The sequence below is a fragment of the Strix uralensis genome, chromosome 4, assembly GCF_047716275.1.
Source record: "Strix uralensis isolate ZFMK-TIS-50842 chromosome 4, bStrUra1, whole genome shotgun sequence".
In the NCBI taxonomy this organism is placed as follows: Eukaryota; Metazoa; Chordata; class Aves; order Strigiformes; family Strigidae; genus Strix; species Strix uralensis.
This window is the reverse complement of record NC_133975.1, coordinates 43,200,516-43,218,985: the sequence shown is the minus strand read 5'-3', so window position 1 is coordinate 43,218,985 and position 18,470 is coordinate 43,200,516. Positions and strand designations below refer to the sequence as shown.

Below are 18,470 nucleotides of genomic sequence, written 5' to 3'. Positions count from 1 at the left end.
TGAAAAAATTCAAAACCATAGAGCACAGAATATTTCTTTCTTTCCCTATGGTAGATCTATAGTCTTCTTAATCTGAAGGTTTTGGGTCCTCCCTTCCCCCAAAAGGTGGGCAAGGTATGATTTGAAAAGCAAACCCCAAGAAGGAAAATAATGCAGACTCATTCTTTAATAGTCTTTAGGGTGTATTTGCTAAATGTCATGGATGATGTAGCTCACGAGGATCATCTCTCTGACTAGATTATTCATCAGTAAAAAGTGGAATGGAAGAGCAACCTAAAGTTACTGTGGGAAGTTAAATAAAACCAACCAACCAAAAAGAACCCCAAAAACAAAAAGAAGGGGAAGGAGAAGAGAAGCAGCATAGGACAGAACCAGCACTGCTTCCAACAATGATCATCCTTTCTCATTAGATGAAACAAGATGTATTTAATCAAGTAAATAAGGATATAGAAAAATTAAAGACATTTATGATTATTAAGTTTATTCTCATCACAGGTTCCCAAGATACAACTGAAATAGACCAAACTTACTCTACCTTTAAGAATTGGATGTGTTTAAAAAAATTAACACTTTTCAGTGAGCAAAACTTTAATAATACCACCATAAAACAACTATACAAAAATCATGTACATATTTTGACAGTTTTAAGTTATATATATATATATACTTGATTTTACTTTGTGGAAGAGTAACTTTTAACAGTTTCAGACTGTGACTGGCTACAGCTGAAAAAAAAAAAAACAAAATAAATCTATTTTTCTCCCCTAGGGCAGTTGGAAGTTTCATAGTTCATCAGATTTGTAACAAGAGACTTATTGTACAGGTAAGCCAATACAGCTGTTCCAGAGGTGATGATTGAAAAACAATAGCATACCTAACATCTGCCCTGTAGAGTACTGCTTTTACAGGAGGAACAAGGAAATGTGGGGCAGAAGAAACTTACTTTTTCTTTTGGGGTGCTGGAAATCAAGCTACAAAACATGAGCCCAAAGATGGTAAGTCTTGTGCCTCCAATACTTCATTCTCTCCTGTGGCTGCTGGAGTGTAACAGTAAGAATTTAAAAACAAAACGGGAAAACACCACTCCTTTCAATTCAACATCATACTATATTATCACTAACCAGATAACAAAATTCCAAAGAGCTAAATGCTTGGGATTTTGGGAAGGGGAAGAGGAAGAAAAATATTGAGGGAAAAACGTATTGTAGCTCCAAATGAATTTTACAATCTCAAAAAAATCCAGACATTTCAATGGCTGAAGTACCAGTTTGCCCTGATTTAGAAACACCAGTAAGATACTTCAGATGACACTGGTTAAAAAGTGACAGAAGCCTTCAGCTTTGAAATACAGTAATTTTTTAATTAAGGAAAAAGTGAAATACTGAAACTGGACAACTAGATTAAGATGCTATTAAAATACAACCACAGGCGTCAATAAAAATGAAGTAATTGCTTTATGTAGGTGTAAAGAGAATGTAAGTGAATAGCTAGATGTGGGTACTGCCACAACACAGTAATACCTCCAATTGCTTAACCGTACCAGCCAACTGCTGACATGGCAGAAATTCTGTTTAACATCATAGGTCTCAGTTTTATATCAGAAGATATACAGGTATTCCTGTCTGTATTTCTTTTGGAATTGGAAAGATTAGAGGCTTGGGGTTTTTTGTTTTGTTTTGTTGTTGGTTTGGTTTTGGTTGGTCTTGTTTTGATTTTTTTTTTTTTTTTAAATTTTGGGCATCTAATATTTGATGAACACATATGCAAGTACACACAAGAGAAGTGTATAGGTCTCTCAGTTTTAAATGGCATGTTTTTCCTCTTCTTCATATAATCAACATTCTTTTTTGAAGTCTTGCTTCTCCTGTCCCATGTTATGTTCTCCACTAAAATTTGTTATTCAGCTGTGCAGACTTCAATCACCAACATGTAGTACGGTATTAAGGAATTTCCTGAGTCAGGTTTATTCATCATTATCTGTAAAAAGCACGAGAGGGGGAGAGACAGAGTGAAAAGGAGTGCCAAACACACAAAATCAAGCTGGGGTAACAAAACAAACTAGAAATCACAATTTAGTAAGCGATAATACAAGAATTCACTAAGTCACCAATGAGGTGACTGTTACCAAAACTGCCTTGAAAGCACTATGGGTACAAATACTGAACACATGTCATCTTTCCTGGATTAGCGAATTTAAGATAGTTTCATCTCAAGTGGCCTGCTTCAGTTAGAAAAATTCTCTTGGAAGAGAGCAATATAGATTTTTTTTTCCTAACTTTTCTTATTTGAAGAGTATAAAACTTTTGAGACAGAAGCTCATGAACATGCCTCTGTCACTTGTCCTCTATAAACCTTTACTAGCATGGGATGTTTTCTTATGTCTGAAATTTAAAGAATTAGGGCAGGGCTAGGCAGGACTCCCAAACAAAATGAATTTTCTTCCTGTATTACTGAGCCACCTGAAATCTAAGACGGATGGTACCTCCACATCAAGTTCTTCTGAAAAATGACAATTATAGGACAAAGAGCCACATGAAATTTTCTTTTTAGAAAAGCAGTGATACTGCAACCCATTAAAAGTAGAGTTTTGGAAAAAACAGTATTTTAGCTAAAAATTCATTATTTCTTAAGATAAAATTGTTTTTAATTCTGAAAGTTTTATTTTAGACTTCCATCTTCCCAATCTGCATAACTGTTTTACAAAAATTAAATAATTATACTGCACCTTTCACAAGACAACTATTGTTACACTCGATAGTATATGTACATACTGTTAAATCAGAGTGGTCAGCATGTTTAATCAAAGTTTGACACATTTTGTTGCAGGACTAAAAATACCCTTTGTGAAAAAAATAATTTTTACCACTGTAACAAAGCACAGGTATGTTTTAGAACCTATTGTATATGACCAAGAAATAACATAAGACAAGCCATAATTGCCAGGACATAGTGAGATTACCTTCTTGGTAGGCTCCATCTGCCATTACTAGGTGAAGTATTTTGGCATACAGGTGTTTGTGTTCATTTCCAAGAATAGTCTGAACTATGGTTGAACAAATATCAATATTTTCGTCTTCATCTTCGTGTATAGCCTAGAAGAAAGGACAAAAATTAAAATGGCCAAAATAAAAATGGATATAGAATTAGACAGTTCAAATTTATTAAAACAATTAATGGTTAAACCCAGAGTTTTCATGGCATTTTCTCTGTTTATATTTTAGTGTGTAGAAACAGAATAAAAGACTAAAGAAATAAGCACTGATTCTAGTCACACAGTGCCATTAGTTACCAGCACAGTCAACAGCCCTAGGTACTTGTTTCTTAAGAGTATTTTTCACTTGAGGTTATTCCACAAACCTTTATTTTCTCATAAACTTCAATGAATTTATCAAAGCCTATTTCCTGCTCCAGGTTATATCTCAACTCTTCCAAATGGCTGAAGATACTATCACATTCTTCACATTCACTGGCAATCTCTCCATCACTATTATCTATAAAGAAAGAAAACAACAGTAAAACCCCCTCAGTTCTCTTATATTCTTGATGTTGCTTCTATGCCCCTAAACTTGATATCCACACAGATCTCTAAATGTAATGAAAGCAGGTAGGCTCAGGAGCACTATACGATGTTGACAGATACTCTCAACAACCTGCAAGAAAACAGGAACAGTCCCTTTCTTAACAAGAAAGAAATTCTGAATCCCAAATGGGAAGCATCTAGCTACCTCCTCGAAAACCCCACTCAGAGTTAGACATAAGGCTATCCATACTGAAGGAAAACAAGGTATGGTATTAAAGCAGACTTTTATTTAGCAAAGCAACGTTAGTAAGTCAAGTAACCACTCCAAATAGTTCTGAGGTGGAACTGATGCAGGGTTCAGTGGCTGTTCCACACTAGGGAAAAGATCTCCTTAATGAAGCAGCTGTCTTCTAGCATAATAAGAACATGTATATTAAGGATCAGTTATTTAATTTCTGCACTGAGATGCATCTTGTTCCATGGAGCAAGTCTAAAAAAATCCAGCACTAATTTAGCTACAAAGTTACTCATTCTTTTATGAGTGCATCTCCTTTGTGTAGCACATTCAGTATGCCAATTGGTGCAATAAGTTATGTGAGAGAAGTCAAGATGATTTTGCTTATAGGCTACAGAAACCTTACAAATAGGTTTGTAACAGTCAAATGTTAGGTAAGCTTAACAAAAGAAGGTTGTATTTAAAAATACAAGATAGAGCCCCCATGTAAAATCCTATTATAAAATGCAAACTGCTTTTGCCCAAGAAAAATACTTACATAAGTCTTTTCATAATTCAAGTACTTATCTACCAAGGGAAAAATATACAACTTTCTAGATTTCAGAGCTTATATTATCAGATCTTTAAAAACTACATAGTATTGCCTTGTAGGTCACAGACTTTGTGAGTTAGTATTAAAACTCTACTACTTTCAATTCCTGTATATGACTAGTGTAAGGTAGAATTCTGACCAAATCTTAGCCCTGATTCAAGTATCAACAGTCACATCAATAAGAAATTATCACTGAAATAAAAAGAAAAGTTGTATATGGATTAAAAACCCATTAGATGACCTCTAATCCTGTATGTAACTTCTGGATCTTGAACATATTTGGTTTCAAGTTCTGTCTGTTCCCCTGAGTTTTCAATGCCTTCCTCCTGCTCCCAACAATAAAACCTGCAATTCTTACGAAGTATCACAAATCTAGAAGGCGTGACACTGACACCAAATACTGTAATGCTTGCAACAACAGCAGAATCACAGAAACAGATAGTATTGTATGTTACCAGAGTATAACATCAGCACTGTCAAAAATGAAAGAAGATGGTACTACCCAAGTTTATTTTACCTTAAAATACTTATTGGAATGTATTATATAGATAATATCTTATAGGTATATTCACAGATGTTCAGTTTGTTAAAATTGTCTTCAATAAACCAAAATTACACAAAAGCTCTGTTTTACATTATAGATTTTCTACATCTTTTTATAACTATATTTCTAAATGCACTTGATTTTACAACAGTAGTTAAATACTTATATTTCAACCAGAATTCAAAAAACTAACTGAGATTTCAGGACATCATTGTGTATAGCTAATGCAAAATGCTAAAGAGCAGTAATAAATTTGTGTCTCATTTTTAGTCTGACTGCGTTGAAAGCTATTTTGGGCTAAGGACAAGGTTAATAATTCCATGTTCCTTTTGACTGCCTGTTAAAATTACTTAATTGTAGTGTAAGCTGGATCCCAGATACTCTACTCATGTCAAATTGCTATTTCTTTTTCACTCTTACATTGCAGTCATGAATTATTCAAAACATATGATGTGCATAGAGTCTTTGATCTTCTTTGAAGACAAGTTTTAGACAACTAGAGGAAACAGTGACTTATAATCACTGCCTAACAAACAGCCAACATTTAATTTGCAACACTGAATGTTGCTTAGATGTTGACCTTAATATTCAGAAAGTCTAAATATTATCTGATTTTTTTAAAACTTCTGTATAAAAGCTATTAGAGCTATATTTCATTGTAAGCATACAATGCAAAAACATTATTCTGTGTTTGAATTGTTAACATCAATAACTAACTTATAAAACAGGTATAACAGAAATTATACCTGACTGCCATTCTTCATTAAGTGCACTTTCACTGCTGGGGTTATTCTCATCGCCTTCATCCAGCTCTGTGCCATTTGTTATGCATTCGATGACATTAGCCTTTAAAGTAGACTCCTCCTCTTCACTGAATTCCTCACTAGGCTGCTCCCTAAGCAACTGTTCCATTGAGGCCTGGAGTTCCTGCAAATCTGTGTCTGCCTCTTCAAACGTACTAAAAGAAAGTGATATAAAGTTTACATAATTAATACTTTACAAGACAAACCCTGTAGGAAGAGCTCATCTCATTTGTTCAGCCAATGTAGCTGGTGGGGGGGCAGGGAAGAGACAAGTATTTGTGTCCTCAGTCCAACATGATCACAGCACTGATAACCACTGTATCACGCAAGACACATGGAACAAATTAACTAAACAGATACCAGACCATTTCATACAAAGATGATGATAGGTCCTCAATTCAACTTTATTAGTAAGATAATTTAAAAATCTTTGTATTTGTGCACTATTATAGAACCCTGGCAAGTATAACATTCCCAATCCAGATAAAAATGTATCTGGAGCAAACAGAGATCTAGGTATTTCATCATAATAGATACACCAGATCACTTTATCCCTGCAGACTACCCAAGCTGCAGGGAATAGTCAAGAGCCAGGATTTTTAAGTCCCTGAAAGAATTATGGGGACATGAAGAACATCCCAATGCAACAGTAAAGAAGATAGGTGAGTGAAATTCCCACAATGTATGGAAAAAGGAAGTATTCAAGAAATCTTTATTTCTGGAAGAACGGTAGCCATCAACTTTGATCTGCTTCAGTGGAATGCAAGGTGCAGAAGCCAGACAGAATAGCATCTTGGATGGAATTTGGAAAGGAAATTCAGACAGCTATTGTACATCAGCTTCTCAATTCTCTGGAACAAGACTCAAAGTAAATAATGATCCAATACAGGATTTTTAAATTTGAATAAAAACCCCATGCTGGTATACTGTGTGTAATTGTTGGTGTCTAACCAAAAATATTCTTGATCTAAGATGCCTGTTGAAATACTTGATAAACTCGATACACTCACATATCCTCAGAATCAGAGTGTCCTTCTTTGGCTTGCTCATCTTCTGTATCATCTATTTCAAGATTATGTTGATGCTGCACATCTGCTACACTGGGAACATCAACTAAAGTTCTGTACAGTTTGCAAAGATCTGGGAGCGAACACGTTCTCAACATCTGCAAAAGTAATAGAAAGCCTGTTTGGTAACAACACTAAAACCAGTCTGAGATTACAAAATACTTTAAAGTAAGATTTTTTTTGTCCTTTTTCATTTGAAGGTCAGTTTCAAAACAACAATGTGTCCAGCACAGATACTCTAATCGTTGAAAATTTGACATCTTGAATTTTGCCTCTCAGCTTAAAGGAAAGCTTCTGACTTTACAAGTTACAGTGATTGAAAACCTTTAAGAACATCAAATGACACAAAGATCCTGGTTTTGTGCAGATTTGTTCGTTACTTTGATGTCTCTCTAAAGAAAAGGAACGTTCCAGTAGATGAATTATATATATATATATATGCAATTGTTTACAATGTATGTATGTCAATCACAGCTTAGAACAATTTAAGTAGCTGACAAAGGAATATTTTTTTAAATGTCATTTTATTATTTCTCTAGGTTGGTCACTGAAAATAGTGACTTTTGTTTATGGTATATTCCAAGGCAGTTCCATAGTATTAGAAAGAAGTTCATTACAAGAAGTATTAGAAAGAAGTTCAAATTACAACAGTAATTTGTTGCAATGGAAATAAAGCAACATGGAAACAAAGTAAGTGTTTGCTCAGTGATCTACCAGATCTCTCTTTTAAGAAGAATCCCCCAGAATTACTAAATATTCACCATAGTGTTAATAAAACAAGAGACAAGACCTAATCTGCATTAAGAAGTTTTACCAATAAGCCTCACCTTCCTTCAGCATAGCTCTGAATACATGCATGTTCATTGTTTGCTCCTAATGAAAAATTTTTAATGAAAAAAAATTTCCTCAGCTGCCATTTATAGCAGGACAGTGTATTCACATACATGCTCAAGTATCAAATCTGTCAGCTCAGGGCCAGAATATTATTGCAATCAAAGCGGTGACCAACCCTTTTTGAACACCACTACCAAAGTGAAGGAACAATGAGGAGACTGACTACCCCATCATTTCAAAGCTTGCAGGTATTTTGAAAAATGCTTTTTTCCCATTAGCCTACTTCTGTTAGCATACAGACAGGACACTAACTCTTGTCTGCCCTGCTCCCTGATAAAGGCTTCCTTGGTTTCTGAGTAAGAGCTGCAGCAGGTGTGTATTTGGGAAATTCCAGAAAGTTACATTTGCAGATACTGCAAAGAAGTACTGAATGTCCTCTTGTTGCAACCAAATGAGAAAAGGGAATTTCGCTTTCTTTCATTAAGTCTCCTGCAGCAGTAACACCACCACATCTGTTGCTTTTCTCCAAGCTCTCTGCTATTATGTAGAGCTCATCTGGTACTGCATTAACAATTCTGTGACAAACACTCATGGCTGAAACATGTACCAAATACACAGTAACAGGAGACATACTGAAGCAGTTCATACTGATACACTGAAGAACTTCATTATAAAGCATATCCATTACTTTCTAAATCTGATAAGGGTACAAAGAATGTTCATCTTCCCCCTATCCACAAGTTAGCTTTTCTGTAATCATTGTCTAACTGCCAAACAGCTTCATAAACTAGGAAAGTTAATGATAGACTAACTCTTGGGAAATCAAAATTAAGAGTCATAAATCCATTGATGTGAATATACAGATTGTGAGAACAGATGCAAGCTTGTCAAGAAGCCTTATTTTCCCAGATGCAAACAGCACTATCCCTGATATTATGCTTCCTAGCAATGCATCAACCAATAGATATTATTCAATATTCAATTTATCATCAATAGTGCAACTTCTTTCATGCACTCACAAAAAAAGGCTGGGAGTCAAAAGAAGAAACATTCTTCCTTACCTGGCATTCCACCACCTAGAAAATCCTTTACCACATACTGACTGCATGCAACACAGGTGTGCAGGTTTCCTGAGAACCCTTGCCACCATTGTTTCTCAAAAAAGCAGCTGCCCTTTTGCTCATTTTCCACTTTAGAACCCAGGCAAGTACTGCATGTGATTTAAGAAGTCTGTTTCATCTACTAGTTCCATAACTATTGTTAAAATATTTTAAATTCATATCAAAACCAGGTTCCACCACCCTATTCTCATTTCACAGACTGTGAGCTGTCACTCAAACCTATGTAACTAGTCAGGAAACGCCCTCAAGAAAGTAGTTGGTTCCATTCACTCTCCTTCAAGTCTTCCGGCTTCACAGCCAGAACCTGTGCTAGGTGGCTAAATCCTACAGGAAAAGGCCCAATCACTTGGTTGCCAGAAATGACAAGATACCTTTGCTGATCTGTTCAGTGCTTATGTTCATGATGGCAAGGTAGCGTTAAGTCTGAAAAACTGCACAAAAGGGAGAAAGTAGATATGAGAAGGAAGGAATTTCCTCCTGCAGTCCCTCAATTATGTCTCAGAGAAGTGGTGGCACTGCTCTGCAAACGCCTGGACATAGAGTGCTAAGGGTGAAACCACAGACTCTCACTGCTGTGCGAGTCCTGCTGATACAATGAAGGCAGTACACCATACTGCAGGGCAGCCTGGCTAGACAAATACCAACACCTGCTGAAACAGTTATGCCATCTGTTCTGGACTCATTCAGCCTCAGTAAGAAAATAAGAATAGTATTACTATAGAAAAACAAGTATTGCTTTTTATTTTTTTAAACTTGCCTTGGGGTCGTTTGCATCAAAAAGCCCTGTAGAAAGTCCAATCAACAACGAACTTTTGCCTTTTTTTTTTGCTGGTGATACAGAACGTGAACGAGGTACAAAAGGCTCTTCCTGTGAAGACTGAGCTGACAGAACTGGTGAGGCTGTTGGTACAGCTGTGGGCTGCATTACCCTCTGGAATAAGGGTTCAGGTTGCAGAGAGTCACTGGAACAAGTTTCTGATGTGGTAAAAGAAAGTCTGTTACAAATTGAAATAAAAACCCCAAGCTCTAAGCAAAAGGTAACTAAAGTGAATATAACTAACTGATTTCTGTTGTACAATTAAAGGGGAAAATAATAGATAGCACTGTAAAAGTATTAAAATTTCTTGGGATTATTTTAGTAAATACATTATAATGTGAAATTCTCCTATTTTAACTTATTGAGAATATACAGCCCTCAGCTACAGCCTGTTCTGTTCTCATGACTTCTAGTTTCTTTTTATCCAGTCCATGCCTGAAATTATGGTGTCATCCATTTTCACCTGCTGCTTCCTGCCTTATACTAGATTTCTTTGAAGTCACCTCAACATAATTTACCCAAACACTGGAGAAAAACCCCAGTTTGCCTAAGCCACCCATAAACAGATGCAATATCATCACCAGTGGTACTTGATAGTATTGACAATGTATCTTCTATTCCACTGTAAAATACGCAGACCTTCTGAAGTTACTTCAAAGGCCTCCAAGAGCAAGCAATTCTTCTACACAGTAAAGATAAAAAATTATCATTAGCAGCTGCTTAAAGTATGTTTTTATCCAAGCTGCAGGTCAATATTAATTTGAGATGTCTATAAACAAAGCAATACTTTTTATTTACACTTTTATTATGTAATCAGATTTCATAACATTTTAAATAGTAATTTTAAAAGGTTGTAACATTCTGAAATTTAACATTCACTTCTAATTATCAGTGTGGGCCACTGTCCTGTTCATCTATAAATGGTTTCTTCCAAAGTGGCAAAAGTAACATCCACAATTTGTCTTCCTAATCCATCAGAAATTTCCTTTTTAGAAGTATTAACTCAAGAAGAAAATGAAAACGGAAAACCTGCTCTTTCGGGGATAGTGAAGAAGTGAGAAGGGGTGTCTCAAATACTCCACACTGCCAGCTAAAATAAACAAAACAGGAGACTTCGACTGACCTTCTGGAGCTTCCTTTTGTGGTTGCAGCTTGTCAAGCACTAATTTCTCAGAAGCTGCCTCATTTTTTCTGTCACATTGTGTCCTATTATAAAATACCATATCCAGGGGAAACGCCATGTAAAAGTAGTCATTAGTCTACTGAAAAAGTCACCAAGTACAGTAAAAGTAACATGTCAGACAAGCAATGAAGCTTTAGCTAAGCTTAACATTTTAACTGATGTATCTAAATCCTTCTCAGTTACAGCTAGTTGTTTGAACTGGAGAGAGAGGGATCAGAAGAAGAGAGTACTTACTTGTCCTCTTCCTCTTTTACCCACACTTCATGAACAGTGATGGGAAATTCCTTACTCTCGTGCTTTTTATCTTCTGTTTCTTCCAACATCTCTGCTTCCAAATCATCAGGCTCTAAAATTAAAGTCATATACCTCATTAAAAATGAATCCCAGCCAAACAAAAAGACAGGAGAGACTATACATTTTAAGATTATACTTAAATCCTTCAGCTTTAATAATTTTCTGCATTTTGCAGAAACAACTGAAGTTTTGTAACCCCAGAGGTAAAAGCTTGTTTCTGATACAAAGAAAGTATCTTACAGCTCCAATGAACTATGCTTTCTATAAACCTCAGTAACATTCCCCCAGATGTCAGCAGGGTGCTGGTATACAGGGGAAAAGATTCCAGCACAATTGATGGTGAGAAACAAACGAAAAACCCCAACAGCAACAAAATCTTGGAAGCACTTTAGAATTCCATATTCTAGAGAGTTTTCTATAAGCACATAAAAAAGGTTTCTGGAAATTTACAAGATACATTAGTGAATCAAATTACAACACAGGCATAGCAAGCACTTGGTCCTACCTAAAAGGTGTTGTTAAAAAAAATGCACACTACTTATGGGAAGATATAAAATTATACAGGATCATTACTTCCCTCACTGAATTGGAAAACAGATTGTAATTAGAACTACTAACGAAACGACTTACCATCCAGCATAACAGGTTTGCTTCGCACCTGGGTAGGTCCAGCTCTCTGAGATTCTTCTGGTACAGTCATGTCAGACTCTGTGACACCAACTGGTACTGAAGACTGAGCTCCAACAGCAGGAAAAGCTTTCTCTTCCTTCTCCTCTGATGAGGACTGATGGCCTCCTTCAAGAAGTTCCGCAGTACCTAACACAAAATTATTCTATTATTTAAACAGTGTTTTGGCACAGTTTGATAATAAACTACAATGTGGCTACAAGGCAAGTTGAAAACTTTCGTTTCTTTAAAGGAAAACAATAGAAAAGTTTGCATGCTTTTATTATAAGTACTATGAAGAAGCAGCCAGAAATACTAAAATTTGAGTTTTACTTGCTACATTATCATTAGTGTAAGTTTATACTTGGAAAAAACGTAAGTCCTTTTGTTCTTGGAAAGGACAAAAAGCAGGAGCTCACCAGAAAAAAAAAATCCACTGATATGGTAAGGCATATGCTAACAAGAAGGTTACACGACCTATCTAATACCATATTCAGTTGATCACATCCTTTTAAAAAGCTTGTTTCTATTAATAAGCAAAGTCCAAGACTTCTCAACAAAATGAAGATCCTTCCCTTTCAGCACATCCTTCTTAATTTCTTACCACTCCACTAAGTGTGAAATATTTTGGTGTCTTTCAGTATCAGCTTGTGCTGACATTTTCTAAGAACATTTAGAACTGAGGCAACACTCAGAAGTGGAAAGCAAGAGCAAGCATAGAATATGCTTCTGAGTTGCTTCAGAATATGCTTCAAAGTTGTTCTCAGTAAACCAACTGGCAATCTGGCACTTCCTACACTTGCAGTGCAGATAATTACCAGCTGTGCTTACCATTTATTACATCTAGTTCCTCAAGTAAGTCAGTCTGCAGCTGTAACTCTGCTTCTCCTAGGATCTTCAGGACTGAATCAGTAGGGCTTTTGCCCCAGACTTTCCTGTGGGGTTCACCAATATCTAACCTAATTACTTCCCCCAGAGTTTGACCTGCTGAGACACAAACACAGATAAAGAAACTTTTAGAAATTAGAAACTTTTATTCACTTTCTATATAGTAAACAAACAAACAACCTCCACAAAACTAAAAGCTACAAAGCCAGAACTCATATCACCTCACCCCAAGTCAGACAGCCCAAAGACTGTGCTCAGAAGTCTGGAGTTTTTCTTTTGCCAATTCCATTTAATAATAGGAGTTATTAAATGCCAGTTAACATCTGCAACTTAAGAGCAGCAGGAGATCTTTTCAGCAATTCAGGCACTCCAAAAGAAAACAGTACGAGAAATGTTTAAAACTGGCATGAGATGGTCTTAACTTTACCTGAAATGGGAAACTAGAAAGTCTCTTGTCCTGCTATCCTTTGACATTTCTTTCTGCTATTTCTCCCTCCAAGGAAAACAGAGGATATAATGCAACAAAGAGTAATAGAGCAAAAGAAGGTTCTTGATCTTCTAACATTCTAGCCAAGTAAAACTACTATGCTATGAAGTAAGTCTGTCACATTTTCAATGATTATTTATTTCTACAATGTGAAACAGATCCTTAATAAGACACACTGAAACCAGGAAAAAGGTCTTCCACCCACAAGACCAGAGAAGGCAGACAGAAACACAGGCTTGATTTAAAAAAAGAAAAAAGCTAAGAAGGGTGCAATAAAAGTAACATATAAATTGAGAAAACCCTCAGTTTTTATTGTTCTACTGATAACATAAAAGGATTTTGAAGTTAAATAAGAAACTTTCATGCATCTTAAGTGCTTTTTATTCTTTCCATTAAATTAATGCCTTTTTAAAAGACACTTAAAGAAAGCTCAAAGAAAGTAACCATGCATTTAATTAGGTAACTATTTATTGAAATCAGGAAATTATTTTTTGAATCTCCTGCAGGCCATTTAATTACTCAGCCTGTGCCTTATACCTTATCCAAGGGAATACCAGAAGCAGATAACACAAAACAAGACGATAATAATAGAGTACTTGCTTTATAAAAACAGACTCATGGTAAACTGATTTACTAATGTCATGGTGACATAAAAAAAAAAAAGTACTTACGGTCTGTTCCACAGAGAGAATCTTCCATCGATAACTGAGCTAGAGGAACTACCAACTCAGATGCCCCAGATTCCCATTTTTTGCGATCTCCTAGAAGTGGATGGTCACCTTCTTGTTGTTCCTTACCATCTTCAGACCCAGCTGATTCAGAGATATTTTTACACTCCTTTTTTCCTTTCTCATCTTCTTGAGCTTTAAGATTTTGATTTAATCTTCTCAGTATTTCTCGTTTATTCTGAAATAAGGGTCAACATATATAACTTAAACCAGTACCTTTCTTAAAAGGAAAACTAAATGAAACTGAATATAATTTGACATACTTGCATTGCAAAATCTGGCTTTTTTATTTCCTCCTCAGCTTCCTGGACAGCAGTTACATTTTCATCCTTTAAGTCCAAGAAACATGAAACACAATGTAGAAGAATAAGTCAGAAAAAAATAATCTTGAGAAATATTAATAGACATAATAGTGAAAAGTCACCTCTAAAACCTTTTCACTGACAACTGCAGATAGACTGAAACAGAATGTACGATACTTCTGTTTTTATGGGGCTTCCCAAAGACAGAATTTCAAGGGCAGCTTCTGTCTTTGAACTGTTCACTATCTGAAAGTGCTGAGCAAATCAGACTCAGTTTAAGCAGGCAAGTTCAGAGCACAGAAGATGTAGAGATAAAGCTAGATATGACCTCTACAGCAAAATGCCACCAAATTCCAAAGCTAGAAATGAGTCATTCTATAAGAAAACAAAAAAGTGGACAGAGTCAAAGAGTACCTGTAAAGGAAAGCAGAAGAGAAGAGACAACTTTAGTGATACGTAAAATAATCAAACTAAAAACTGGAAGGCAAAAATGTAGAACTTATAATCTTTGTGTACAAGGCCTGTCTTCTCCAATTCCAATTGCTCTGTGTGCTCATTTTTAGTCAGTTATAGTCACCATCTTGCATTACCGTAAGACAAACTATCCACATGGAAAAAAATGTGCTAATGATTTAGATTTGTCAAAACATGATTTGTTTATTTTTCCAGCTATCAACTGACATATTCCAGTGTATTACGTTCTCTCTACACTATTTAGCATTAAGTTTCACTATATTCCCACAGTCCTAGCCTTCAGGGTTGTATACAGTATATAATCCCACACTACACTGAAATCTAGAAATAGCTTAGGTAAAAACACAAAAGTTAGCATTCAAATTAACACAGATTGTGTTAAAAACTCAAATTGTACAATGATTCACTCGTATGCTCAGTTTCACAATTGTTATTTAAATCAAATGGTGGTAGTCAAGATAAACATGCAAGCATTTATAGTATCAGGACCCACGATCACAGCAAACAGAAATTAGTAAGTCTCTAACACTGTTTTAGACAACAAGAGACAACACTATCAGATTCAAGTCCTTTAACCTTTATGTTCAGCACATACTTTCAAACTCACTGAAAACAAGAATTAATATAAAATAGTCCTATCATTCAAAATGTATTTTCTCACTTCTACCAGGATACAGACTCCTTATGTCCCCTCTTCAAGAGGCTGATGAAAATGCTAGTTAGTTATGTCTTCTTCCACTAATCATGGCTGCCTTGATCAAAACTGAAATTGCAGCCAAGGGTTCATCATAAGCCATTTTGTTTGATCTCACTGAATTTGAGTTTCAGTGTACAGATGCATTTCAACAGCTTCCAAATTTTGGTTTCTTCTTACATATTTTTTTTTCCTTTCCCTAATTAGAAGCAAAAAGTATCCTTAATGACTTCTTTTCTACCTAATCTACACATTCTTCTAAAAATTCTTTTTCAAATCAGTCGGTTTTTTTGTGTGTTTGGGTTGGGGTTTTTTTCCTTCATTAATTTTACCCTCTTAGCAAAAGTACCTACCACACCCACTTCCTTCAAAGCAGAAGTCATGGAGATGACTGGTGTACCGGGCTTCACTGGAAGTTGTGGCTTAGGAAGAGCTGCTCCAAGCTCTTGTAGCCCATGCACAGGACTGTGTTCTGTAGCTCCCATATGAAAAGGCACATTAGGATTCTTTACCCCTTTTGCTATCAGCTGTATAGATTCAATTAAAAAAATTTCAATTAGAGAATTACCTTCAAGACTTTGCACATTAAACACAGTATTATCAAATAGGCTCATGTAAACCTTAGAAAAGGGCAACAGTGCTGCATGTTTCCACACAAAATACAACTGCCAACTGCACATGTGAACTATTTCCAGTTTATCAGCTTCACAACATCCTGCTTTTTGTAGCGATATATTACTAGTTGGACTTGTCACTCCACAGCACACAGAAATAAAGAAAGATTAAGTACACTTTGGTAAATTACAGGTCATTAATAAAATACTTAAGGTGATCCTAATAATTCTTAGCTTTGATGTTCTTAAATTCTTGAATCAAATTCTTTATTCAAGTATACCTAGGATTAGGCTTCTAATAAGGGAATTCTGACTGACAGATGCTCTTCACAGTTTCAGAAGGCAAACTAATTATCTAAGCTTGAAAAATCACAGTATAGGATTTTAGTTATACAAACATACGGTACTACATACTTTGACTGCGTGTAACAGATTTATTTTCTTACATGTTCTTCCCAGGCTCTTTTCTCTCTTTCATATGCTTCCTTTCTCTTTCGCTCTAACTGTTCTTTCAGAACTGCAGCTCGAGCATTTGCTTGGGCCTATAGTAAACAAACAAGCAAAAAAAGACTAACTTAAAATCATAATAAGCATTAGTGCCCCATTCCATGGAACATTTAAAAAAGAAACATTCTTGGATTACTTCATCTTCCTTTCTCTCACCTATTACTGTATAGGCTGAGAATGGACTCCACTGACAATCAAAAATCACCACACAAGCATAACAACTGATCTTCTATGTTGAAAATAACGGCAACAACTCAAAATTTAGTAACAGTTCTTGATTTGCACGGTTATATTTTTAGTGTACATAGCAATCTTAAAGAGAGGAATGTAAAATTAAAATCTCTACTTAAAATTAGTTTTGAATCCCAATGCATTAATCAGATAATATTAAATATTCAGTTTAAACTTTACAAACTTACTCAACACAGAAAGCTTCAGTTGCTGTTTCACCTCTAGTTTTATGGTTAGCTTGTTTTTACATTGCTCTTTGCAGATGATGGGGAAAAAAAATTGTAGAATAGATAAATACTTGCCATGTATTGTATGGTAGAGATAGTTATTGATTTAAGAACACCACATAGAATAAAGTTCCAATCAAACACTGAACTTCTGTGAAATATTTACTTTAAACGTACTTTATCACAGAGGTATCTAGCTCACCTTCCAATTCCAATCCACATGTAGCCTTTATCAGCAGTTCTGCCTTCCTTTATTCTTTTAACCACTAACACCTTTATTTTTAAGGTACATCTTCCTTTCCCTTTCAGTATCAAAATGCTATTTTAGTTATACAAAATTGCCTTTAGGACTAAAGCTAACCTAGAGATAAATCTCAAAGGCAGGGGTAGGAAAAATCCTTGACTTGCTATGCTGTGTCACAACATATTTTAAAGTCACAGAGATAAAACAGTTGAGCAGAGTTGTTACCTCAATACAGTTAAAATAAAAAAACTTCTTGTAGTGGATGTATGAACAAACTATTGACAGCAAAATGAAATGTAAGAAACTTAGTGAGATACGAAACCAATCTGATATAGTAAGTTCCATCTCCTCCCTCCCCAGAATTACCTTCTGCGCTTCTATCTTTTTGCGTTTCAGTTCTGCTTCTTCACTTGATTCTTGTCCATCAGAACTGGCAGCTTCATTCTGCAAAAGAAGAGTCCTAAGAGAATTATCATTAATTCATGTATTTAAAAGCTGAGTGGTAAATTACTACTCAGATTATTTAGACTAACTGTATGACTAACATGGGTCATAATTTCACTAGGTCACTCCTCACTCAAATGTAATGTCTACTTGGACAGAACTTAATCTTTGAGATTTGTGGGGGGTTTTGTTTATTTGTTTAGGTTTGGGGCTGTGAGTGTGTTTGGCTTTAAAAGATATGAAGCTTTTACAAGCCAGGAAGAACGTAATGTGCCTGGTGTTGCATGGGAAGTGACCTGATGATGCTGGGCTCTCACCTGCCACCTCTCATCACTGCTGCATGCTCTGCAGGTAAGGTATACAAGAAAGCTTTGATGCTCTAGAATTCCATTTTCTTTCACTGTATGTGCTCCAAAGAAGGTAGAATCGGTGAGGGGGAAAATGGTAACAAGTAAAAATATATAAGGTCTACCTCTGAAATACCTGTTTTCAATCTCTCTTACTTCTTTCCATGGCCTCTGCATATTCCTATTTACAAAACAAACTGACAGAGCTATACAAAAAGGTTCTGACAGGAGCTTTTTATTGTTCGTGACCAACTTGTGCAGACCTTTTAAATAAAAGAAACAATTTAGAAGGCCTATTTAGTAGCTTTCTTGCAGTATAAGAAAAAGAGTATTATCGGAAATAATTTGGCAAAACACAAACAAGAATATTAGGTAATTTAAGTGAAAACAAAAAAAAAATAAGGTCATGCCCACCTTGGCTTCAGTCAGCCAACAGGAAAAGAAGATGACTGGAAAGAACACTGGAGATAGAAAAACTTCAGAAAAAAATTTGGCACTCTTCATAGGCAAAGGAAAGAATACATATATTAATCTATTGTATATAAACCAGGATACTATGCAGTAGAAATGGATACAAAATTGTTAATCAACATAAGGAAATAAACAT

General features: G+C 35.5%; 1 protein-coding gene across 20 annotated transcripts in view; it reads right to left on the bottom strand.

Moving 5' to 3' along the window:
* Nucleotides 1-456: 456 nt before the first annotated feature.
* NEK1 (NIMA related kinase 1) overlaps nucleotides 457-18,470 on the bottom strand; it is a 47,205-nt gene continuing 29,191 nt past the window's right edge. For 10 of the 20 annotated variants that reach the window (XM_074866478.1, XM_074866480.1, XM_074866479.1 and 7 more), the window contains 15 exons: nucleotides 17,439-17,516; nucleotides 16,310-16,405; nucleotides 15,603-15,776; nucleotides 14,043-14,108; nucleotides 13,723-13,957; nucleotides 12,508-12,663; nucleotides 11,641-11,826; nucleotides 10,951-11,062; nucleotides 10,657-10,739; nucleotides 9,474-9,691; nucleotides 6,705-6,859; nucleotides 5,638-5,849; nucleotides 3,358-3,491; nucleotides 2,960-3,092; nucleotides 457-1,977 (listed from right to left, as the gene is read on the bottom strand). In XM_074866478.1, the coding sequence (XP_074722579.1) occupies nucleotides 1,964-1,977; nucleotides 2,960-3,092; nucleotides 3,358-3,491; nucleotides 5,638-5,849; nucleotides 6,705-6,859; nucleotides 9,474-9,691; nucleotides 10,657-10,739; nucleotides 10,951-11,062; nucleotides 11,641-11,826; nucleotides 12,508-12,663; nucleotides 13,723-13,957; nucleotides 14,043-14,108; nucleotides 15,603-15,776; nucleotides 16,310-16,405; nucleotides 17,439-17,516 (2,052 nt within the window). In that variant the 3' untranslated portion in view covers nucleotides 457-1,963. Of the gene's footprint in view, nucleotides 1,978-2,959; nucleotides 3,093-3,357; nucleotides 3,492-5,637; nucleotides 5,850-6,704; nucleotides 6,860-9,473; nucleotides 9,692-10,656; nucleotides 10,796-10,950; nucleotides 11,063-11,640; nucleotides 11,827-12,507; nucleotides 12,664-13,722; nucleotides 13,958-14,042; nucleotides 14,109-15,602; nucleotides 15,777-16,277; nucleotides 16,406-17,438; nucleotides 17,533-18,470 lie in introns of those variants that run through there. The other 10 variants (XM_074866482.1, XM_074866484.1, XM_074866487.1 and 7 more) reach the window with 5 other exon arrangements.